Source organism: Tetrao urogallus (genome assembly GCF_951394365.1).
Source record: "Tetrao urogallus genome assembly, chromosome: 19".
NCBI classification, from domain to species: domain Eukaryota; kingdom Metazoa; phylum Chordata; class Aves; order Galliformes; family Phasianidae; genus Tetrao; species Tetrao urogallus.
In genome coordinates this window covers 6245723-6271478 of record NC_136832.1, presented here as the reverse complement: position 1 = coordinate 6271478, position 25756 = coordinate 6245723, and the positions used below count along the sequence as shown (strand labels likewise).

General features: G+C 42.6%; 1 protein-coding gene across 1 annotated transcript in view; it reads right to left on the bottom strand.

Annotated features, from left to right (window-relative positions):
* Positions 1 to 25756, bottom strand: part of NUP214 (nucleoporin 214) — a gene marked incomplete at both ends in the record, with an annotated part of 39091 nt that overhangs the window by 10328 nt on the left and 3007 nt on the right. Inside the window, 26 exons of the mRNA XM_079544650.1 lie at positions 604 to 2340; positions 3945 to 4018; positions 5701 to 5803; positions 6337 to 6445; positions 7106 to 7181; positions 9967 to 10075; positions 10522 to 10683; positions 11387 to 11632; positions 11970 to 12053; positions 12136 to 12221; positions 12692 to 12874; positions 13404 to 13507; positions 15292 to 15450; positions 15678 to 15827; positions 16167 to 16256; positions 16847 to 16938; positions 17550 to 17725; positions 19090 to 19533; positions 20602 to 20767; positions 22131 to 22254; positions 22872 to 22938; positions 23328 to 23434; positions 23620 to 23723; positions 24440 to 24503; positions 24836 to 24906; positions 25508 to 25712. Of these exons, the coding sequence (XP_079400776.1) occupies positions 604 to 2340; positions 3945 to 4018; positions 5701 to 5803; positions 6337 to 6445; positions 7106 to 7181; positions 9967 to 10075; positions 10522 to 10683; positions 11387 to 11632; positions 11970 to 12053; positions 12136 to 12221; positions 12692 to 12874; positions 13404 to 13507; positions 15292 to 15450; positions 15678 to 15827; positions 16167 to 16256; positions 16847 to 16938; positions 17550 to 17725; positions 19090 to 19533; positions 20602 to 20767; positions 22131 to 22254; positions 22872 to 22938; positions 23328 to 23434; positions 23620 to 23723; positions 24440 to 24503; positions 24836 to 24906; positions 25508 to 25712 (5092 nt within the window). The remainder of the gene's footprint in view (positions 1 to 603; positions 2341 to 3944; positions 4019 to 5700; positions 5804 to 6336; positions 6446 to 7105; positions 7182 to 9966; positions 10076 to 10521; positions 10684 to 11386; positions 11633 to 11969; positions 12054 to 12135; positions 12222 to 12691; positions 12875 to 13403; positions 13508 to 15291; positions 15451 to 15677; positions 15828 to 16166; positions 16257 to 16846; positions 16939 to 17549; positions 17726 to 19089; positions 19534 to 20601; positions 20768 to 22130; positions 22255 to 22871; positions 22939 to 23327; positions 23435 to 23619; positions 23724 to 24439; positions 24504 to 24835; positions 24907 to 25507; positions 25713 to 25756) is intronic.

The following is a 25756-nucleotide window of genomic DNA, read 5'->3' as shown; positions in this document are numbered from 1 at the left end:
ATAGACAGGTAGCTGATGGTCATGTTACTGCTCTAATTTGGGATGCTTCCAAACACAAAAGTGGATTTCACAGATTAGTTCCTCACTAACCCATAATTTTGAGGGCTTAACACATTTTTTGCCATGACAGATCATGATATAACAGCAGACCCAGCTGTACAGCCACTGCAGCATGGGCACAGTGCAGAATGAAATGCTGCATCTGCATTCAGTCCCCTGCTTATAGCCTCAGAGCTACCTTGGTACTTCAGCGTAACAGTTCACAGTGTGATAGTTTGAGATCTTCCAGGTGTGCTGAATCCCACCCCATTCTTATGCAACAGACAGCACACCATGTAGTTCAAAATAAAGCCAAAGCAGACTTGGGAGTTGAGATGAATGCACGATTGCAAAGCCTACATTCAGTGGTGTTCAATGGAGATCAAGGCTGAGCAAAAGTTCCAACATTAACTTCCCCTCCTCATGCACTGCAGATCCTATCCTTACTAATTGAAAAAAAAAAAAATGAAGGGCTAGAGTGAAAGAAAAGCATTCAAAGCAGCCTGACTTTTCCCAGTGATAGACACTGCTAGAATACTGCATGTCTCTGCAGTTTGCTCTTACCTGAGGCCTGGCAGAAGCTGAACCCAGCAGATGATGTAGTAGTGGTAACAGCAGCGGTGTTACCAAAGACAGATCCCCCTTGCCCAAAACTGCTGCTTTGCCCAAACACCAGAGTGCTGCTCTGTCCAAACATCCCACCCCCAGTGCTGGCAGATGGCTGTCCGAAGGAGAAGGAGCTTGCACTGTTGGCACTAGAAGATGCTCCAAACACATTGCCACTGCTTGAGGCTGCAGTGGAAGCTGCTGGCTGGCCAAAGGCAGGCACTGTCCCAAATCCAGACTGGTTGAAGGTAAAACCACTTGAAGAACTGCTCGCTGGCTGCCCAAAGGTCGGTGCTTGGCCAAAGGCTGGCTGACCAAAGCCCCCGGTTGTGGTGGTCCCAAAGGCAGAAGTACCAAACCCTGTGCTGGCAGTCGGTGTGGTCACGGTGGCAGTGGTGGGTTGTCCAAATGGAGCTGATGCTGTGGTACCTGCCGGCAGTTGGCCAAAAACAGATGGTGTGGAAGGAGTGCCAGTCGTATCACTAGCAGGCTGGCTAAATGCTGAGCCAGAAGAGCTGGAATTTGGAGGCTGAGAGAACACTGAGGAGCCTGCAGAGGTGGGGACAAACACTGAGGCACCAACAGCTGGACTCTGAACGCAAGTAGGAACATCAGCAGCAGCAGCAGCCGGTGTGCTTGTTGCTTCTGCAGGAGAGGCAATGGTTGTTGCAGAGGCTGTCACTGAGATGCTCTGATCCTGTGGGACAGAGGCTGAGGCAGCAGGAGGCACCGGTGCCTTCAGCTCACTTATGGAAGCAGGAGTAGCAATGGCATCAGGGGGAGGTGCTACTGATGCAGTACTGGAGCCCACGGTGTCCCCAGCTGCTGTCTGAGACACAGGGGGCTCTTTCATGGGCTCCGAAAGCTGTATCTGAGGCTGTGGAGCCTGTGTTGTTGTAGGTGAAGACTCAGGTGCTTCATTTTCAGATTTTTCTGAAGCAGACAGCAGTTTGGCATCTCCTCCACCCTTATTAGAAGCTGCAGCTGGGGCAGCATTTTGTGATGAACTCAAGAAATTCCCAAACGAGAGAGATGTTGAAGTGGGAACAGTAGAAGGGGCAGAAGTGGATGCGCTCATGCTGCTTGCTTGCTGAATACCGAATGAAAAGTTGAGTTTGTTTCCACTTGAGCCTCCAAGATTAAATACCCCAGGAGACCCTGCGGTTATCTGAACATTGCCGAAGATACTGCCTGTGGCACTGGTGCTGATGGAGGTGGGTGCAGTGCCAGCTGACGTGACTGATGGTGAAGTAGCTTCTCCAGCTTTTCCTAGTACCAGGGGGGGACCAAAGACAAACCCAGAAGGTGATGTAGATGTTTTAGTTGACTGTGCTCCTGCAGCACTGGTGGATGGTGTTTTAGTGGTGGTTTTGGCATTATCATCTGCTTGACCAACACGCAGTCCTGAGAAGCTCCCCAGAGTTTCTCCAGATAGGTTGCTCAGAAACAAGCTGTCCCCTGGCTTAGTTGGAGGGATGTCTAACTTGCCAGAGGCTGCGGAGGGAGCAGAAGACGTTGTTGCAGCAGGTTTGTTTGACTGAGTGCCATCTGCTGAAGAGCTATTTGCTACTACGGCTCCTGAAGCACTTGCTGGCTTGAGGGAGCCAAAAGCAAAGGAGCTCTCAGGGACTGCTCCAAATTTGGAAGCCCCAGCAAGCAAAAATGAATCAGGTTGAGTGGACTCCTTGGCAGGGGCTGTAAATGGAAGACAGAAGTTACAAATTGAGTTATAATATGCTAAGCTCTATTTTTCTTAAACAACAATAGCATGATTTAGTGCTACGCAGATTGCAAGAGAGTGCTTTGGCCTAAAATCTGTAAAGCCTCCTAACCATCAGAAAACTGCTTCTCCCACATACATTCAGGGTATTACAACAGTGACACTTTCTGAAGCCTTTATGGACAGGTTTACAGTGGTAAACACTGTCACATACATATGCCTCAGCTTCCAACTAATCATTTTTTTCGGTGTAAACCAATGGTCAGAACAGAGCTCCAGTCATATTTTCTGGCACTTGAAAAACCTTCTCCAGAATCAAATCTTTCTGTACAGATTCAACCATTTATAGAACACTGAATGCTGTTTTTATGCAGATGTTGTCAGCTTTGAAATACTAGAGAAAAGCTCTTAAACATAACTGCTAAGCAGTCCCAACTGTGTGAAACTGCTGAAGTTTCAAGGGGGGCTGAGCCAACTTTGGTGAACTGTCATTTCATTTCAGAACACCACTGAAATTCTGACTATATGATAATGAGTTGTTGTTTGGACTGTTAATCAGTTTGGACAAGGTATGGGAATCTACACGAGGATCAAGTAAGCAAAAGATTCTTTGCACAACTAAGGCATCATCTTTGTTTTTTACCCTATACTAATAATACTGACACTGAAAAACGCTTCTTTTATTTCCTCCTGGAACACTGAAATTCCTTTTGTTCTTCTTCCATTATCACCTAACAGGCAAAAGTGCTGCCATTCCTTGGGGCAACGCAAGGAAGCCCTTGCTAAGGCTGTGCTGTACAATTCTGTTTCCAGCACTTCCCACTCCTCCTTTAATCCATGTTATTTACCTAAACTTCCAGGGTAACTTCATGTTCAAGTTTTAAAGCAAGTTAGTTGTTTCTGGTTAAGGTCAATAGAGCATTGGTAGCATTTCTGTGGCTGTGATAATTTAAGGACATAAGCTAAGAGGTGTTATCTTGTATCAGAGCCACTGATAATGGAGGAAGGGACAGAGAGGAGGACGGAGACTTCTGAGCATGCAATCTCTTTTTCAAGGCCAAAACCAGAGTCAGTTAAGTTCAAGACAATCACAAAGCACATGCTTCAGATCCCTCTTCCCAGACCAGGTGAATATGATGCACCTATGAAATGGAAAGGCAGCCTATACATCCACATTGTCAAGTTAGCTTTATAAGCAACATAAAGCTGCTTCTTTTACTCCCTTCCTCCCTTACTATTAAATGCTCACATAATGCCAGCTTCCTATGCCAGACTACTTCGGCAACTTAAAAATCTACAGATTAACAACAGAGGAAATGACTGCAGATATGTTACCCTTCTCATAAGCTAGAACCCCTTGGTATGGTAGCAAATATTTTGTTTCCTCTTAATTGAAATGCAGGTCGCCTAGATTCTCCTGCACTACAGCACATAATCCAGCATACGTATACAATGTTATTGCAGCTACTGCAATTTTAATAATAGAAGGGCAACATAAAACAAGAACCACATGAATTAGGAAGAGTAAGCATTCTCTTAGCAAAGGACAGATGCATTTTGCACACTCTTCCAAGCCAACCTTGTGAGGCAGCGAGGCTGGGCAGCGTCGGTGACGAAGCAGCTGACGTGACAACACCAAAATTAAACCCAGACCTAGGAGGAAAGAAGAGAAAGGGAAAGAATGACTTTGAGCTCAAAGCACTGAAATTTCCAACCCCGTGATTAACACAACCTTGAGACTCAGATTTCCTGTGCAAGCCTGTATTAGGTCAGACACACAGGCATATGTGCACAAGAACAGTCTCCTCAACTAGACACTTGTTTCTCCCCGACAAGTTTTCTAGGAGGGCTGATAAGAGTCAGAACTCAAAACCCTTCCAACTGTCCCTCATCCTCTCATATTCTTTCATTTCTGCTGTATGTTTCTTCTCCGTTCAGCTCAGCAGCCAAACCCAATGCACCAAACCATTATAACTCATGGGAGACCAGCACCAGCAGAGGCTGTAGCAGAGCTTATTGAAAATTAAAAGATCAGAATGGTAAGAGAGGCACGTACAGAAGGGAATAACTGGACACTGCCACCCCTTGAAAAGGAGATCATTCACAGCAAGGCAGAAATTAAAGTTTCTGTGATTGCTGAACACTAAAAAATTGTGTCTTGCAAGAATGCTGTGATCTTTCAAAATGAGCAATGGGGTGCTCCAGAGACCTTCATCCCCTGAGGCTTTTTAAGCTTTCTCACTGCCTCGTCCTCTGATTCTCAAGGACCAGCTGCTGATGTAGTAGTCAGGCTGCATAACTAAGACATCACAGACAACAGTGCTGTATTTAGCACATGGTTTATAGACTGAAGCACTGCAGCCTGGGACAAAGGCAGGGCTTGTTTGCTTTTTGAATCCGAATTTCAGTGTTTCAAGAAGACTATTTTAGCCTTTTGAAGAGTACTGCAAGGCATTTAGATAACATCCACTTGACAACCAACAAAGAAATGTTTAAGACTGAATGAAAACAGTTGTTTGAAAGTATGAGTGCATTCTGAAATACTTAGAGTTACCAGCTTCATAAAGAGAAACTCACTTCAATACCAGATATTTAAATATGGAGAAATTCAAACAATTATTTGTGAGGAGCCAACTCTTCTTCCTCAAAGATAGAACACAAGCAAAGAAATATTTTTTCCATCCCTGAAAAACACTCCATCAGAGAGGTTTCAGAATCACTAGATGTTCATACCCTGTTCCTTGCTCTGCATTGCTACATGACAGAAACCACCAGATGGCATGGTGATTCTTTCATCACAGAGAACTTTTCGAGTCACAGCATGGAATTTGTTCTGTTGCTTCAAAATAAAAAAGTAATTCAGCAAGTTTGACCATCAGCACAGATTTCAAGTCCTAACTGGAAATTCCTGCACTTCTGTATCTCAAACTTCTACTGGCATTGGAAACCTGCATAGGCACGTCCAGGTTAGAAAACACTGGATTACTCTCTTTGGAATCAGTCTCCAGAAGGATGTTTAAAATGATCATATTCAGGTTATTCCCCATTTTTCTCTGGATTTGGAAGCTTCCAAAGTTCAACTTCTCCACTTGCTGTTGTAAAGTCAAAATTCATTCTCACATGTAAAGATTTCTCCCTGTGCAACATACCAGGGATGATTTTCCTGTGACTGCTCTCTTTTCCCCTAAATAAGAGCAGAGTTTAAAACTACCCATGCTGTCATTTTATAGTACTCTGAAGCTTGTAGGTAATGCTTGCTGTAACAGATGATACATTCATACAAACATCAAATACATATTCATACATCAAACAGAAATGTTGAACTTCATACAGACCCCACAGAAGAAAATGAGAAAGCCTTGTTAGGCTGTGCAGATGTTGCTGGTCCTGATGTCACTGTAGAGGTCACAGCTGTAGCAGTTTTTGCTGTCCCTTGTCCTGTAAGTTATACAAAGAAGCATTACAAAAAAGAAGACAGCTCACATCATCCAACTACCAAAAAGCAACAGAAGAGTTTGTGGGCACAGCCAACAGTTTTTTTCAGGATTTTTTGCTAGTTGAATGAGTCTGATATTTGTGCATAGAAACACTCCTGCTGCTGTTACATCATCATAGAGTATGCAAATTATTTCAAAGATGGAAGGCAACAACATATCTGATTAGAGGAAAGACAGGGGTCACCATCTTTAGATGCTTTTTCAAAGCTTGCTGCTACAGGTTACACATTTTGAGTCCGCTCTGAAAGAGGAATCACTACATCCTAGATGTAGGCACACGGAGAATACAGAGTTGTACGCAACGCTGCACTCCTGCTCCTCTGTACTTCATCTGTTCAAATTCCTGCCTTCAGAAGGACACAGCAGCCTCTCAGTGGAGGCCGATCTCTTTTCCTCAGGGTCTTCATTCTCTAAACTGTCACCTTGACAAGCGACACCCAAGGCCTTATTTCTGTCTCCACCACCTGAGATTACCTGAGATTTTGTTGCCAGATGATGTGGGACCAGGTGCAGATGCCACAGGACAAGATGTAGATACAGAAGAAGGTGGAGCCTGTCCCTTAAGTGAGCTCGCTTGGGGTGTCTGAAAAACACAAAGATGCTTTAAGTTAACACAGTCTACACACTGACAAAAGTCCTTCTGATCTTGGTCTGATGTTACAAGAGGCAGGCATAACAAATCAGAGGAAGGTGATCAAAGTACTTGGCAGCATTTCAATTTTGGGCCCTCTATATCTTGACATTTAAACACTGCTTAATTCAACTCTTTCAACAACTCTCTTGCAGAGGCCAGCAAACCTCCATGTGCAACAGCTCACTGACTCCAGCAGAAAGAGACCATTGCATGGTTTTCCAACGTGCCATCACAACACTTAGCAGCTTGCCCACCAATAAGAAATGTTTTCAGTAAGACACAGGATAGGGAAACAACTCCTTGCCTTGACTAACTAGCACTTCATTTTGGTGAGATTTGAGTGTATTTACCCAACTCCATTTCCTTTGTTGTTAGCTGCAACCCTTACTGCTGCAAGACCGCAGCCACTGGAAAGCCACAAGGGTCTTCAATAGTGAGAAAAGCAAGACATAAAAATAAACCTAGGACACAGATAAATAAACAGCCTGCCAAGAATGCGGGGCAAGCTGTGAAAGATACAGATGACCTGCACACCAACAACTAAACCCTGAACTGTATTTAACACGTCTGGGCACGGTACACCACAGGGAAAGTTCTGTATCAAGATACCTGCTTAGCCTGATTTGTAGCAACAGTTGCCAGAACTTGGTGGACTGCCTGGGCTGCAGAGTGAGGAACTGATGACCTGAAAAAGAATTATTAAAACATTAAGTGAATGACAAGTCTGAAAGTAGATTTGCTTGTCCCTTGGAATGCACAGCTTCCAAAAGACTTGAATAACCTCCGTTATTAAAGATTCCAAGCACAACTCCAAATGAACAAATCTGATTAGGGAATAAACCTCTTAAATGAATCATCCACATTTAACAAAGGAAGCCTGCAAATGCGTTTAAAGCTCTAGACTTAAATGATCCAGTCTTCTTCACACACTTTGTCTCCAAAGAGAGTCAAGCTTTTCTACTTTACAAGGAGCTGGAGAAAATATCAGCAGGTAAGGGGATTACAATTTTATGCCTGGTGGATAACAAAAGTAAAAAGCTTCCTTTATAGTGTAGAGCCCAGACAAGTACATGTAAGTACATGCAACCCTCAGAAATGCTGAGCTAGGAGCCAAAGCTACAGAAATGATTAAAAAAAAAAAAAGGGTGTTCCATGTCTTTGAAGTGTAATATAAGAATTAATGAAGTTATGACAACAAGTGTGATAAGGCTAACCTATATTCTCCAAAATAGATTTGGAATTTTGACCATGAAATAAACTGCACATAGAGCCTACAGACAACTACTGCAGAATGACAGCTACTTCCAAAGTGAAGCATCCCATGTGCTGTGAGCCATAAATACACCTAATCACTATAGCTTGAGAACGGGCATCTAGTTTGAGCATCTCAAGTAAGAGGCTCACCAGCATTAATGGTTAGTGCCAGAAGCCATCAGCAGCATAACGAATTCAACACTTAATTGCATCCTCTTAAGTCTCTTACCCTAGTGGAGTCTTTCCATCTCAATATAGGCCAGGTATTCCCTAACACAATAAGCAATCTCTGTAGTACAGAAGGGGCCAATGCTGCAAACTCCAGACAGCAAGAGAATCTGAGCATTAGAAGTTAAAAGCATGAGCACTCCCAAAACGCACTGATCAGCTACATGCTGCTCACAGAACCTTCCTGCTAGATATGCCAAAGGCAGGGACACACTCATGCAACAACGTACATCAGGTTCACACAAACCCTGGACAAAGAAGGAAATGCAAAGCCTGTGATACTCAAGATAGGGTGGGCCCTTTTTCCAAGAAAGGTCACAAGCCAACTCGATCCTGAGATCCTCTGACAACGAGAAGGCTGGTTTTGATTTCAGTCTGAAAACTGAATACGAATAACTGGGCTGGAACCACCACCACACCTAGACACAGGGCACTGCACAGCTGGTGACAACTGAAAGATCATCACTGCTTAACAGCCCGCAGAACATGCTGCGGTGGCAAAAGGCAGCCAGTACCTCTGAAGAAGCAAAAACTGATGAATTAATTTTGCTCAGTGAATGCTCTTTATTTTAGTGCTCAATCTGAATGGCGGGCTCAGTCAGGCAGAATTGTTAGTGTTTTATGACTCCAAAACAAGACTGGAAAAAGCCTTCAAGACAACAAGCCAGCTGGTGCTCTATCCTGCCAATCTAGAAGTATTTCAAAGTAAAACGTGTCTTCAGCTACAGCCCAAGTGAACACCAATCTCAGATATGCATCACTAACTTGTGTCTTGGTCTATGTATTGCCAGCACTCTCTGCAGTTTTTATTACTGATTTGATGAAGATGGGAGATCTCCTTAAATCCATTTTACAGACAACCCACTTACAGCAGGTGAAGAACTCTTTCCAGTCAATGCTACTTTTGGCAGAATTTCCCAAGCAGAGCTGTTGGTTTTACCACACTTAGAAGAAAATACATCAGTAAAAAGCTCCCAAACTTCTTCCCCACTTAAAATGCAGAAGAATTCCTGTGTTAGCTTTCAATGAAGCTGAGCTCCATCAGTGTAAGACTGCTCCCTTTTTGAAAAGCTACACCAAAGGTATTTCACTTCCTTGTTGGACAATGAAGAGTATACACACAAGTATGAAAATCAGAAATAATGTAACAGAAATTGTCTCAAGAGCTGCACGTGTTGTCCACAGTTATCTGGATAAAGAATATGCAGCTCCATGAGGACTTACAATGAGGCGTACATGGTGATTTGTCCTGTTTTTAATGCCTTGGCACCATGACAAATGCAGTAACCTCAACTTTGCTCAGACCCTTCAGTAATGCCTTTCCCTCCCTACCCCAGAAATGACCACGCATTATCTTGGTCTTAAGCATTTGTAGGAACATCAAGCAAATACAGTTTCAAGGTCATTACCAACAGAGGGAAAGGGACTAGTTCTGCAGCTGGTGACAGAGCCTGGTGATAAGACAGAAATCTCTGGAATGAGCTGAGCTGGTTGTTGTCTCTAGGCAGCAGAGAGTAGGAAAGCCAAGAGTTACAGCTAACTCAGAAGAAATTTCAAATTCAAGGTTAAATACCAGAAGCCAACCTTGATAAGTTTCCCTATGAGGATGACAGCTTTACAGCTCTGTACTCTTTCACAGTGATCAACACCCAGCCCTTCAGTCATTATTCAGTATTAGTGACTGGAAATCTCAGATCCAAATGTTCACAATAAACCCACTAGATTTCTGCAGGAGAGAATGAATTAAGACACATCTCACAGATAAATGGAGGATGGTGATATTGGTCCTGTTTGTTCATTCAGGGACTTACTAACAGCTTGTCCCGATCTGGAAAGAAAATACTTTTTCCATTCATTCCACAAACTCAAGACTCATTTCTAAACAATCACCACTCCACATTAAGTCAGACTACTGCTCTACTCTGGTAGATGTGCCCTACTGCAAGCACTGGTGAAGGCTACCATGAAAACAGGGAGACCCCACTCACCCTATTACTGTAGAGACAGCTGGAGTCAACGCACCAGTCTTGAGTTCTCGTACATTCACCACCTGGGGAACATTCTTCAGAGTTGATTCAGTCAAGGAGGTACTCACAGCTTTAAGAAAAATAAGAAATGTGGTAAATACCTTCCCCATAACAAACACTGCAGTCAATATGGTGTCTCTGAGTAAATCCAGAAGAAATCTATGTAAATTTCTAGAAGGTATGTGGCACATCTGGCCCAGATGGTTGGCCATCTCAGCCTTCACAAAGGACACCAACAAATCAATTCTTCACCTGTGCCAGGGTCTCCTAAGTCATTGGTTTTTCTGCCACCACACAGATCACACAGGGTACAAAGAAAGGTGATGTGGGAGTTTCTCAGGCATCTTATACCAGCAGCTTACAGGAAAAAGGAAGACAAAGACCACTGGATAGCTCAGAAGCACAACACAGAGACGTGTTGCACTGCAACAGTCCTTTCCTTTAAGAGTGCTGAATCCCTGTGAAATTCACATTCAAATACTGGAGGGTGACTCGAGCAATCAGCCATCCTTTTACCTGAGGACTGGGTGGCCATCTGCCTCCGCAGAGCTGCCGCAGCAGCTGCCTGTGGTGCAGGAACAGTGACGGTGGGAGCAGGGGCCCCATGTTTCACAGTCTTTGTTGCAAGCATTGTGCTGTCGGCCCCTTGTGGGATGATTCTGTTCGAAGATGTAGGCACTAAACAGCAAACAAAAAAAATATTACAGTTCACTGTATCTTTTCAAATCAGGAAAACTTGAAAGCCTTCGCAAACTACATTTCCTACGATTACACAGCTTCCATCTGATAAGACAGTCAACACTTTTCTAGCACAGCCAGTTTGAGTGACTCAATGAATTCAGCATGTAAATTGCAGTAGTTGTCATTTCAGTGCATCAGATGACTTTCAGTTTGTTGTTGCAGTCACTTCTTCTGACAGCTTATTTTTCATTTTAAGGTGCTGACGTTCTCTGACTGCAGACAAGGAAATCTGAGCATACACAAATGTAGTTCTTACTGTTTCTGGGCTCAGAAATCCTAACCTTGTGCACACTGACCAACTGCAGAAGTACTTCAGCCTTCTGTTTTTGAGGGGCAGCATTTTAAGAAATAAGGCAAATTACTAAAGGAAGACAGTGCCACCTATGGCCCGTATGATCTATAAGTAACAAGCTGTCGAAATGCAGACACTAAGTCAAGGTCCTTTGCTGCATTTAGGTACTTTAGTGTGTTGACAAGATTACAATGCCACTCTGCTAGCTGCTTCTGGGAACTTGGCATTGTGAATCTCTTTGCTGCAGTCTCATTTCTCCAGGATTTGAAGCATGGGCAATTGATACAGTGGTTAAAGACCCTGACAGGAAGACACGCAGAACAGCAGAAACAGTGCGAAACAACTCACACAGAGTACCCAAGGAGGGCTGCTGTTTCCCAAAGGACGGAGGCTGAGCCACCAAACCAGGCTGGACAGATGGAGTGCGGACCACAGGGGCATGACGAGGGACTTGGATGGGAGCAGCCTCCTCTTCCTGGTCTGCTGCCTGCAGATCCTCATTCTCCAGGGACTGCGAAACTGAGGATGTTGAACTAACTTCATCCAAGTCTTCATAATATCTTGTGGACAAGAAGGCAGATCGGGACAAACTTGCTACAACAACAGAAACAAAAGACAGTTGCATGCTAAGGTGAGAGAACCATCCAGCCTAACAGCTAAGACATCCATCCTATTTTAGAATGCCCTCCTACTGGCTTGCTTTAATCCTACACTGCTAGGATATGACTTCTGAACTGCCAAGAAACACAACTTTCGGTAAGATTGTAACTGAAGTAAATTCTTACCGAGGGTAGATGAGGGAGCAGTAAGGGTTAAGAAAGGGCAGAGGCTATGAGAAGCTGCCCTAAGCTAATTTCAGCATTGGTTCCCACAGGAGGTAACTCATCCTCCTACAAAGCGTTCCAGACTTTTAACGTAGCTAAAGCTTTACCTGGAGCTGTAGACCTAACTGGTGGAGTCTTCCTCTTGGCTAGAAAATTCCTCAACTGTGTCAGCTTCACAGGGGATAATTTAGCTGGAAAACAGAAGAGAGTTATTAAATCTATATCAAAGTATTAACATTTATACATGAATACCAGGAAGAAAGAATACATTACCAGGTACTTTAGGCGGGGGTTTGGCACGTGATTCCAAGGTAGTTTTCATCAAGGCACTGCGCAGGCTTTCAAGGTCACTATCAAAACTGACATGCAGAACAATGAAACATAAATCAACCAAGTGAAGAACAAAATGAGGCCAAAATGAATCACTAGAACTACTAACTTATCTGGAAGAACAGCTGGCTCCTCTAGATACTGTGCTACTTATATGTACATATCTCGATTTACTTTGGAAATGTCTAAGGGTCATTCACTTCTTCCCCTGAATTCAGACAAAAACAGCAGTACCTCTGCCCAGAGGTTCAAATATCCTGATCATGCTATTATAAAAGTATAACTTTCAAGGGAAATTTGTGACAAGCATCAAACAGTGCATCACAGAAATACAAACAGTGAGCTTCTGTATCACCTGGGCATAGTTTTGTATTATTTCTAGGATGTACTGCTCTCACACACCACACCACAAAACATCATTCCTTGGAGGACACACTTATACACTGCTGGGAGCAAGAAAACAGTGGCAACACCACTCAGAAACCTGCATTTCACATACCTCTGAGCACTGCTAAAAGAAGATGTATCACTGGGAACACTCCACTGAGATGTCTGATTATACAGTCGGAGCTGCTGTAGGCTGTTCACCAACTGATTCAGCCTCTTCTTCTGCTGATTGATTATTTCCCGGTTATTAGCAAGGGTGTTAAACAGAGTCTCTCTTTCAGGAACAATCAGACGCCTTAAGACATCAGACCAAGAAACACGGATCAAAACGGTTCTAACATACCTGTCCACAAGCAGGCATACATATAACAACAGTGGTTTGGTGGTTCCTGCTAGTTCTACTCCATCAAACACACATTGATTTAAACACAAAGGCAATTCTGTTCGTCTCAAATGCACATTCCTCCTCTGGGCATGCAGTATATTTATTTGCTTAGCTCATGTACTAGAATGTATTTCATTTATTACGAAGGTTTCATTAGCTCCCACCAATGGATGCATTTAGTCCCTACACAGCTTGTTTTACAGGTTTTTCTATTATAAGCACTATTTTGCCAGGCAAGGGGATGTAGCAAGCATGTAACAAAGTTCCACAGCCAAGTAATGTGAACCTACAGTTCTCCTCTCACATGTCTTAGTTGAACTTTATTCATAAACCCCACAAAAAAAGACTGTATTGTTAAACAGAAAAAGGGTTTTGTCTATTGATGAGGGGCAGTGACTGATAAGATCCTCACAGTTCTGTATTCCAGTTTGTTACTCACTTCTGCTTTCTCTCCTGTTCCAGGTGCCGATCCCATTCCAAATCCAAAACATCGTTCACATCCTGAACAGCAAACTTGACGTACTGGTGCAAGCGTCGAATTTCCTGCCATGCAAAATAAATCAGATTTTAATTCACTTCAGAACCCTCTGTTTCAGTAAAAGAAGCTGAAGATCCTTTGGGTTCAGTCAGTCCAAGCCATCTGACACCTACCCGTATTTTTTTGCCCGGAAAATTTGACCAGTTAGATAGAATGCAATGCAGACATTCTAGTTATTAATCCGTGCAGTATGCACAGGGTTTGACTGGCCATTTTATCCTAGCTCTGAACTATAAATAAGACTTTCTGTAAGGTCTGCAAAACACTGCCAGGTCTTTTCAGAAAAGGTGGTACAAACATCAGGCATCGTACAAAACAAATCTTATTTCAAGCTTCATTTCCAGAAGATGAGTCATTTGCTTCCACTTCACAAAGCTGAGATGTCTAACAGTTACAGGTGATGGAATCCTTACAGGCTCTTCACATGGCTCTGGAATATCAGCATTCACAGACCACGATTCACAAAAGCATTCATGAACACTTGCAGCTCCCATGTTCATGAAAAGAATTAACTTGATTTTTATAGGTTGGAAATGAAAAAAAATAAGGCACAAAGCATTAAGTGATTTCTGCACAACCACACGGTTGCAAAACAGGCATAATGCAATCAGATACCTCTTGCTGCAAGACCTGCTCCTAACCAAAACCAGCTTTCTGTCTCATAGCTGTCATCCCTCCAACCTGCCTCAGCATGAACACCCCTTTAATTTGCATTTCATAAAATGGAAACGAAAACCGCATTTTGTTTCAGCTCATCTCAAGAGAATGTTCACTGAAGCACAGTGATGAACCAGCCAAGTAACGTTGTTTGGCAAGGATTCCACTGCAAAGGTTTTCAAGATACAGCATGAAATTCTAACGTATCAAAGCCAACCTGAAACCAAACCCAGCACTACCGCAAGCTCTGCGTTACACATAACAAGGCGCTCATTTCCTCTCTTGCAATTACAAGCATCATGTGTTGACATAGTGCCAGTGCTGAGCAGCCAATCAATATGCCTGGACATCAGAAAAGCCTCTGGGTTGTTTGGTTTTTTTTTTTAAAGCTTCATTAAAAACTAGTATGAGAAGCCAACCAAGTGTTTGTCCAGGTGAACAAGGGTGATGCAAACTGAACAAAAACTAACTCAGAGTAAAGCTGCCCTTCTAGCAAACTTCCAGGTCAACTTCCTGAGGGCTCTCTCTTACACACCAATCTACTTCTCTCCCACTCTTGTGATCCTTCCAGCATCAGTGAAATACGCATTTCAAGGTTATCATCTCTCTGAAGTCGCAAGTGTAACCTTTTCACAGAGAAATACAAGACATCAAAAAAGGCATAAAATTCAGATTGTGAATCAATCCACCAATCCAGGTGACAATTAGAGATGAGACCCAAAAAAGTTACTCTGGATCAGCTGATTCCTCCTAGCACTGTCTGAATTCACGTTCTTGATAGCCATTGCAACAAAGATGACACCCAGTTATGCCTTCACCCTGCCAGTCAAACTTCTTGAATTTATCAGTGCACAAAAGTGTATATTTGCAGGGCACATTCACTCTATTTTTCTTAGGGTTAACTAGTGTTCTCATCACCAGAACTGTAACAAAGAGTGCAGAAATTTTGACTCATCACTGCTAACTGCATGCAGTGCAAACTTGGGGAAACAAAACTAATCACACTTACACTATACTGTGTGGAAGCAGCCAATACCGAGGGCAGAACAAAACCACTGGCAACCTGCACACACAAGTCCCACTTATCATATTTAAAGCTGTAGATTTTAAGCTGGTTACTCATGCTTCATACCTGAAGTTGAGCTTCACTCTTGGGATCCAAAGGTTTCTTATAAAGTAAGTGCAAATACCCCAAGCTACGATTCCGCTCATTCTGCTCTCTGGCCTCTTCTACCCCTGCAAATCCTTCCAGCAAGGTTGTTTTCAGAGTACTAATATCTCCATGCAGTGACTGCAAATAGAACAGATGGGATAAGGGTATAAGCAACATTTTTCCACTGCCATCTCTTAGACTAAAGCTTCTGCAAATGTTCATCTCAAAGAGCAAATGCATATGTTGCATGCTTAAGAGGTTCAATCTACATCTGTTCAACCTAGCAGGTTAAGTGGAAACATCAGGTGACAACAGTCATTTCTGAGCAGTTAAACAGCTTGAAGATACTCAGTCACACTTCTCACCTCGGTTGTTTCTTTAATTTCCAAGAGGAAGGTGTGGAGATCATCTGACTCAGTTCGCAACATTTTCATTTCCTCTGGAGTACCCACTTGGAAACAGGCTTTGGAAGTCCTGGCCTTCAGCTCCTCCATTTCCTTTTGAAAATGTGCAATCTGCAAAGTAAAGAAGTAAATGCAGCCACAAACCAACAGCACGGTCTGGAACAAAAGTCACAGATGTTTCTACAAAACCACCAACACGTCTCACTTCACAATCAAACAAAGAAATTCTTCTTGCAAAGTAATAGGAAAGAATACCCAACTTTTCCAGCACAGGGATTGAAATTAAAGATGACTGAACAAGACAAACAAACAGCATTATCACCTTCTGAAAATCTTCCATTCTGGTTCCTGAACTACTGAAAGACATCATCAAAATGCTTGCAAGCTGAAAATAAATGCTTCAGCTTCTAAAATAAAGAAAATTGCTTCGAAAAGAAAACCAAACCTCACCTCCTCTCTGATTCCTGCTATGACAGGGTCTGAATCCTTCCACTGGTGGGCAGGTTTGTCTAAAGCAGTGCTGGAGAGTGCTGATTTGCCCTGGAGAAATAAACAAACAAACAACCCCACACACAATATTAAGTATGCAGTACTAGCAGGAGGGAGCTTTGAATATTAAGAAGGCTGCTGTTAGAACTCCAGACACTGGTGACCTGGAGGACAGTTGCCATCATCATAACCATTTGTTCCATTCTAATATAAAGGCACATGCATGTTCAAAGCAGTACTGCAGACACGTGGCTAAAGCTTTGTGAAAGCAAAGGAAATCTTTATGTGCTGCTCTGTATTACATTTTGATTTTGTTATCTAGAATTGGGGTCTCAAGACACCATCAAAGCAACTTTTGGCAGCTGATTGGCTGGAAGAGCTGTTAATTGCTCATTTCCATAACAACAGTCAGAATCAGTTTCTACAACTCTGATCATGGCAATATACTGTGAAGTTTTGTTTTTCAAAAGTCATGCAAGGAACACAGCTGTGGTCCCACTGACTTGCAATTTTTATTTATGTCATGTCTAAAGCGAGCCAGTTCTTTGACCTAAGGTTATTCAATTAGTCTAAGGAACTCAAAGCAATTCAAGGCCTATGAAAGCATTCACCCACTAAGAATCCACTCAAGTTCTCATTACCGGAGTAGAGCCTGGTTTTGCTGCAGAAGGGGTGATTTTGGCTGTCTTCTGGAGTAAAGAAGCTGCAGGCACGTTTTGAGCAGGACGCGCCACTGGAATTTAAGAACAGAGGGACAGTAATTTATTAATCTATACTGAGCATGAGAAAACAGGTTGTGATTAGACAACTACAATCACCAATGTCAAATCCAACAGCAATGGGCACCTCTGAAAAAAAAAACAAAACATCTTTAGGTGAAGTTTTATTGCCTTCAATTTCTCTGTTAATAGCAACAGCCCTACTCTCCATTACCTGGCTGTTCCACCCCTGAAGGATCCCAAGACCCCCAGTCACACAATATTTCAGAGGAGGAATATTATTCTGTTAACAAATGAACATCATCTAATTTAAACTCACTTCTCAACATCTTGAACTCTGGACACTCCATTTGCAAAACAGAGTCAAGATTTGCATGACTGCCCAGAAATACTCCGTAATCATAGCAGTGTCAGAGAGCACTGAAAGCATCAGAACTTCTGGATAAGTTTAAAAAAACTGAACATATTATTTCAATGCAGAAAGTTGTTTCTGTGAGGAACAAACGACAGAAATGGAAAAACTTCACACTTTCAATATGAAGTCCCTGACAGCATTACAGTGTGCAGATCAGGACAACTGCTGCAGGAGTCAAAGCAACAGTTACGCATCAGTGGTGCAACCTACTTGCAGCAGGTGCCGGGGTTGAAGTCTTCAGTGGTGCGGTGGGAGAGGCTGAGAGAGTCATGGGCTGACTCAGAGGACCTCCAGAAACAGTTTTTGAAGTGGTTGAGAATGAAAACATGGTGGAACTGGGAGGACCGCTGCTGGTAGCCGGAGATGAGGTGTCTACAGCAGTGAACCTGCAGAAGAAAGCAGAGCGGTTTGAGTTCTGAACTGGTCCAAGCTGCTTCACTCCATCTGAAAGAAACCATTAAGCTCTAACAAACAACCAACCTCTGGAATCAGCAATGACTTAAGCTCCAGACCCAAAATTTCACGTGTAGCTTTTGGAAATGGTGGAAAGGTACCATCAGGGATATTTTGGACTATCTGGAACCGTAAAGTCTGCTACCATAGACCTCCAGAGAAGAAAAACCAAACGACAGTCCTACCCTATTTCAAAAGGTACCTCTTCATTTTGCACAAAAGCACCAACTACAGCAAATCTGAGCCACTCCTCAGTACCAGCCTTACAACAAAGCTCAAAGAGAAACTCTGCAAGAAAATATGAACTTCCATTCATCTTCAAACTTGGGCCCTCAAGGCAGCAAAGTTGAATATTCAGCCAATTCACAAGCATATCATTTGCTTTATACACAAAATATGAAATTTAAAAAGCCCTAAGAGCCACCAACAGATCTCAGTGTGGCAAAGATTATTCTAATTACAAAATAATCATTTGAATGGTCAGAAAATTCCTGAAAAACATTTACGCAAAAATTGCTCTCCATGGAAAGCAACTCCAATTAACACAGCTCTGTTTCAAATCTCTCCTTCTGAAAATGGGAGCTAGCCTCAGGAGTTGGAGGGAAGAATGAGTACATGAAATCCAAGAACATGCATCATTCAAATCTATTTTGCCTATTTCATGAACAGTACCAGCTCTCCTTCAGCTGCCATGAATGGCTCAGCACGAACAGGCTTTGAAGATTTCAGACCCTATGTCCACTGAGAAAGCATCCAGTTAAAAACTATGTTGTAATGGCATCTCCTCCATCCAACACAGTGGAAAAGAAATTTATCACCTATGGATACAGCCTCCTCCAGCTCTGCAAATTACTCTTCAGGTTGGAGATAAGAAACCTTCACAAACAGTGAAACTTGTGCTACCACCACTACACTAAAACAGCTACAGAAGTTTTCAAGTCCCAGTGTTTCCCAAGAGTCTTTAACACGCCTTATCTCAAACCACAGCATGGAATTATTGTTTCATATCATGCCTACAAACTAAAGACATGAGAAAGCTAGGACTCTGGCATCTTCCCCAGCTAACAATCTGCCCATGAACATCATCTCTAGCATGAGAAGCGCTGAGGCTTCTCACAGCCAAGACAGTCTTAGATAAGAGGAGCCTCCTCAAAGCTTTTTTGGGATTATGGAGAACAGCTGTCAGGGCAAAAAGCCAAAAACCATTGTGTGATGTTCCAGAACCACCACACATTGTCCGCACCTGGACTGTTTTAACAACTATCCAGCCACTGCACTGCAGCATCTTTATACTTACTTCTCATTGAGATTCACTTTAACTGAAGAAGCCGAAGGGGCAAAAGAGGACTTCTGTGCAGCAGGAGCTGTGGAGTGTGGCAGCCCAGGTGTACTTTCTGCAGATGGTTTCAAGTTCATGGATCCAAAGGAGAAGGAGGTGGCTGTGGCTGCAGTGGTGCCCACAGAAGGAGCAGGTGTTATGGATGCCTTAGGAGAAGCAGAGGAGAAAGAGAATGTTGCTGCTCCTGTCAGACTTGGAGCCAGGACTTCCTTGGAGGTATCAGTGGCAAAGGGGTAAACTGGAAGTTCACTGTCTGTAGAGCCAGGCACCTTTGCAGTTGAAGGTATAAAGGAAAATGCAGCTGCTCCATCTCCTGCAGAAGGCTGACTTGGGACAGGAGAAACAGCTGGTACTGCATCAGGCTTTAAAGAAGTTGGTGGAGTGGTTGGAGCCGAAACAGTGCTACCTGCAGAAACAGAAATAGGTAGAGTCTCATTTGGTTGCACTAATGGCAGAAGGTACTGCAAGGCCAAATACTATTTCATGGAACAGTTAGGTACAACCTCATTCACTAGGCAGACAGTACAGTGAAGAAAAGTGAGGAGGGAAGAGGGCTTCTAGTGCTCACCTCCAGCACATGAGTGCACAAAGCCCAAGCTGTGATCAATACTGCAGTTTACTTGCATCTAACTAGGTTAATATTGCCTGGAATTCCCAGTGAAGAGGTTTCACGTTTCTCCATTGCTTTTGATGATGTTCCTGCCATCTCACATAAAAAAGGCTGTCAGCACAAAAGACAGCCAGCACTGCAGAGAGGCAGGTTGCCAAACAGATGCATTCTGTTTGGAGAACGAGAAGCAAACGCAGGAAAGAAAATGGTGGCTTTGCAATTATTACTGCACACATACAGAGGAGCAGAACAACCAACTAACCTGTCTACCCTAGAATAAGAAACTGTCAACTTCACACTGTATATGGTACTCAATATACAGTCAGATAAAACTACTGCTTTTCATCTCCTGATACTGTTTTCACAGTGCTGAAGAAAGCTGTAACTTAAGTAAGCTCTCTCTGCAGCCAAACATGCTAGTTTTGCCATGGGAGGCCACGATAAGAACACAGAGAGGAAAACCATCACCCCTGGGAAGCATATCGACCCTGCTCTAGGTCTGCACAGCATTTGATCCTCGTCCCCAGGTGGAGCCTGCAGTCACTGCTGCAGTTCCAGTGGACAAAAGGCCTCCTAGAATTGCCCTGGCCCTATTCCCCAAAGGCTGACTGCATAGAGAGGTTTAAATGCACTGTCTGAAAACTGCCTGAGACCCCTTGGATGAACAGGACTATATTATTTCATCTGGATGTACAAGAGATGGAGAACTGACTGGTGAGCACAGAACACCCAAGAGCTGCTCCCACTATCATTATAAAAACAATCTTTCCTGTGACTGCAAGTCTATCTGAACAACAAACTCACAGACAAAGACGACAAAGATCCACAAATGCCAGTCTTTCCTTAACCCACTGCAGCACTCACCTGGTGATTTCGGTGCTCTCTCCCCTGCTGTTGGCAATGGCTCCGGGGTCACAAGAAGCGATCTGACCCCTGGATTTTGATTGATCATGTAAAATGGGCACAGCACACCATCCGTAGAGAGCAAGATGAGAACTGGTGCTGGAGGAAGGGTCTTCTCATCACCTGCCAGGGACCAGATACATAAGCCCAGCAACCAAGGTTTCTCCTCCTGTCCCTACTCTCATCGGCACCATCTTGAGCTAGAGCCTGCTTCAGTTCAGGTATGCTCAGCACAGTTAAAGGCCCCAAACTATTCCTAAAGTATTTTCTATGAAGATTAAACTCTACTCAATATAAAAAAGAGCAAATATAGAACGAAAAGAAATTCATTTAAATATTAGCATTTTTTTTATTGGTTGGTGCAGTGAAAGGCCACATGCCTCTAATAATGCCTCTAATACTGGCTCTTGTTGGGGAAGGGAAAACTCCACATGGAAGTGTGTTCCAGGACAATTATAATTTCCTTCTGATCCAAACTTGCTGCAAAACTGTAAAGTCAAATGATGTGCGGTCAAAAATGAACTGACTAAACTCAGTGAGAACAGAGTTATCAAAAAGCTTCTCCAAAAACCTTTATTGAAACTCGAGGCAGCACAACCTGGGCTTAACGAGGCTGCTCAGACAGATTCCTTAAGCCAGTAAATGTATAGGTTAACAGAGAAAATGCTTCAAATTCAATTCTGCATTAAAGTTTGACCTCAATTCCCTACTGTAGGTTGTCATTCAGGTAAAGGCTGTTGCAGTTCCCAGTTAATCGGCACCCTCCTGTGCTCTTCAGGAACACAACTACACTACCTTCCACTCTGCCTGAAGGCATCTATACTTTAATGTCTCTTAGTTGCAAGAGAGAGCTTTCAGAATTCACTGAGGTACAGCACAATAGCTCAGATGTATCTTCCACTTCAGCCTCTGACAATGTGCTTTGAAGAGCCTTCAGGCAGCAATGTAACCAGGTAGATGCAAAGCACAGCAGGGTTCAGTTAGCACAGGCCCTGTGCTTTAATGCAGAATTAAAACCTACAAAATCACCTCAACGATCCTTGCTTCTTCACGCTTTGTATCCAATCCTTTATTTCCCCTTTAGACCACTGCAAACATACTTAATAAAAAGTTCTACAAAATGACAGAAGCTACAAGCATCATGAAAACCACATAGGCAGTGTGAAATTCCTAATAGAATATGACTCTTAAGCTCATTATTACCCCAGTTCTGTGAAATGCAAAACTAAATGAGATGCTTTCCCTTCCAAAGCTGTTACTGCAGCATCCCAGCCTGCTGCAAGCTTTCAGGAAGAACTGTATCTAATATCTGAATCCTTAAAGACATGTAGGTGTGCTGTGGACTTCCTATAAAACTGTAGGACTGATAATGTGTCAGTCCCACTTTCAGAATAATCTGCCAGGCCCCTAAAGCACTGGACTGCTTCGCAAGAATATCTCATATACTGCTACTATTGGGCTACTTTAGAAGACTAACAAGACTTACTGATTGGGATAGGCATGTTATTGGTGTAGTCTACAGCAACACCAACAGGCAAAGTATCATCACTTTTATCTGTCACAGGAAGTTCTGCTCTGCTGGAGTCCTCCAAAATCCATGATTCCCAGTTCTGAAAAAAAAAAACAACAAAAAAAACCAACACCTAAATTATTATTCTGGCTATTTTCATCTGTTCTGCCCTCTTCAATACGTTAGTGTAGTACAACTAAAAGATCAGACTGCAAGAAGTCTGGAGAGCATCTACCTGAACTTGTCAGATAAATAAACAGAAGTACCAGAGTCCTTCACAGAACTGGCTGTCGTTTCTTCCACAGCACCGTATGTCAGATCTGAACTCAGACTCAAGGACAGATGCACTTCATGTTCTACTTCAACTGATGACCATGAGTCACTTTCTATTACAGTGAATTTGACCGCATTTTTAGACTAATTAAATAATGAAAAATAGATCTGTGGTACTTGGTTCACAACATACAGTCTTTCTGTTTATCCTTTGTGTCATTCAGATCTCTTCTTCTAAGGCTTACATTTATCTTCATCTTTTGCACCACCTGAATGCTTTGGATTTTGTTTGCTTGGTTTTGGTGTTTGTCTTTTTGGTTTGCTTTTTAAAAGCATACCATGCTGTCATGTTGCAACTATCTAACTTACAGAAGTTTTACTTGCTTAGATTTTCAAGAAAAAGGAGGTACATATACATAAATGCAGCAGGAAGAAAAGCCTTACCTGATCTCCTTGCCTGGCAAGAATGCTGACTTCTGTGGAAGCGGCCGAAGCTGCCAGAATTAGATCCCTGTAAGGATGGACACCAGTAGGTTATGACACGTGTGACAATCCATGCAAGGTTTAGCCCTGCAAATCATTATCATCTATCCAAATTCATAATTAACCAAGGAGTTACAACAGTATGAAGCAGACTATTCCTCCCAAGACGAAGGAAACACCATTGGCTCCATCTCTGTACAATGTTTGCCCTTTTTTCCTTTAAAATTAGTCAGCGTACATTGTCATGAAAACAAAGGAGAAACTAGCCATGCTTTCATAAAGCATTTTCAAAGTGGCAATTTCATTTGGCTCATGTTCAGGTCTTATGTAGTTTACAGAAGGGAGAAATACTACAAGAAGCACAGACTACTCAGACATGCACAAGGGCAAAGCTTTGCCATGATTCTCACAACCCACCATTCCTCAACATAGTTGAGGTAGTAATGATGTTGCCTTTCAGCACAGCTTCCATAACAAGGTTCCATGAAATTCACAAACTTTTCTGGTCGCTTCTCTTCCTTTTTCTGTAAGACCAACATTAATAATTTACTGCCCAACGCAGAAATTAGTAACATAAATATGACTTCATTGAGGTACAGTAAACTCAAATTCCAAATGACATCCACAATAAAAGCAGGTTGCCACTGTCATAAACCAATAAAGAACAAGCAAGAAACTTCTCTGTAGCTGTGACTTGTTGGTAACTCACAGGCAACAGTGCTACAACCACTTCTGGAGGCGTTTCCAGTGTCCCATCAGCAGCTGCATACACAATAGCAAAGACATATGTGCCAATCCACAGCACATCCAAAACTAGAAGAGAAGGAAACAAATACCTCAAGTCAGATACACTTCAAAATACTTCCTTGTAGGGCAATTTTAACTGTGCACAAAACACACAAGCAATGTGACACTGCTAGCAGATGAGGAATCACTAACTGCTAAACTACAAAGATGAAGAACTGCAATGATCTGTCTGCACAGCATCAGTCATACTAGCAGGAAAACTATTTATTTCCCAGAAGTTCCAAATACAAAACCAAAGCAAATGTTTGATTTGCCTGATGACAACGCAGGCCAAACAGCACCAAGTGTTTCTAAAAATGGACGACAGTCTGGCACACCCAAATGGAAGGTTTCTGCTTTCTGAACAATCAAATGTCAAAGCAGTAACAGAATCATAATGAAGAGACAGATGAAGCCCACACCAAGAAATACAGTGGATTAATATCCAGAAATCTCTGTGTTGAAGGCAGATTGCTGTCATGGTATTATCACATCAGTGAGCACAAAACTAATATTTCAGATGTGTATTTACAACATTTTAGAAACAGATCAACACTCTGGCCTACAGTTAGTTTTCCTATGGGACCCAGGGATAAAACACGTAATTCTTCTCCCAAATGATTAAAAAAATGATTCTGTTATTATGTAAGCAGGCTACAGGATGTAACTAACAATAACAGTGGATGAATGAGTGGAAATATTTTAAAGGAGGAAGCAAGTTAAACATAAACAAGAAGATTTACCTTTAACAGGATTGTCTGCCTGATAAAAGGGAGGATAAGGGATTACTTTCTTCTCTTGCAGATTCTGCAAATAAAAATCCTTTTAAGTACTAAGAAAAAAAAACCACCAAACCAAGTAAACTGTAAGCTTTGGAGAAACTGCAAAGAATTGTTTTGTAGTGACTCGCTCTCTTGTTAACACTCATCACATGCCATGATGAAGTCACTACATTTAAGTGGCAGGTGCACACCTTAAACTAAACCCAGCACTGGTCTAAGATGCTTTCATATTGCTGAAGTGCTTGGGCATGGCTCACCACACGCCACTCAACTCAAATTCTGTAACTGAAATGCAAAAAAAAAATCAAAGCACATTGCAAACTAGCAAGCAGGTGTCTTAATGGCGACAACACTTACAGGCAGATACTGCACCACAGTGCCATTTTGCCTCCCCACAGCCAGTTGTTTTCCCTTTGGGCTCCAACACACTAAACAGAAAAGAGAGCTTCATCAGCATTAAGGAAGTGTAGAGTTACAAGGTCCCATAAAGCAGGACCAATAAATTAAAGCTGCTTTTTTTTTTTCCTCTGCAAAACCCTTTGAATCTGAATACAACTCCTGTGAATATCACAGTCTTGCCTTTTGGATTACAGACTGACAGAAGAGCTGAAATTCTTAATCCTCACACTAACTAAGCTGCAAACAAGTTTAAACTTCACTCCCGTGTCCCTCTGTACAGCTTTATATTGCCCTATAGTGGAATATATCCAGTTACATTTCAAACATACACTTCAGTTGACACAAATATATGGGGACAAGTTAAAACCACAGCCAGAGGCCTAAGAATTATATTAGAGCAGTCAGAAAGATGCACCAATTGTGCTAAATTTGGGAGAGAGGAATACAGTCAGTGGTAATTATCAGTGTGATTATATGAGCAGTTTTTTCCATAGTCTTAGGGAGTTTAAACCCTTCTGTTCATGATCTATTTTTTAAGAACCTTCTTCCTGAGACACAAAGCTTGTCTTCTTCCACCTGTGTTTCCTCTTCTCTCCTTAATTATCCAACATCACCTTACCCCAAACTCACCAGAGGTAACAGCGACCGAGGGAGGCAATGTGGCATACACTTTCACAGAGTCTGTGACCTGCAGGACAGAGATGCTGCCATCGGACAGACAGACAGCCACCATGGTGGGACTAGCAGGGTTCCACTTCAGGTCATTGACCATTGCTGCACTTCCTGAGTCCTTGGCCAGCTTGTGATAAGCAAACATACGCTTCTGCTGTTTTGCCTTTTAGGAAAGGAAAACGTTTGAGACAGTCCATGCTGAGCTCA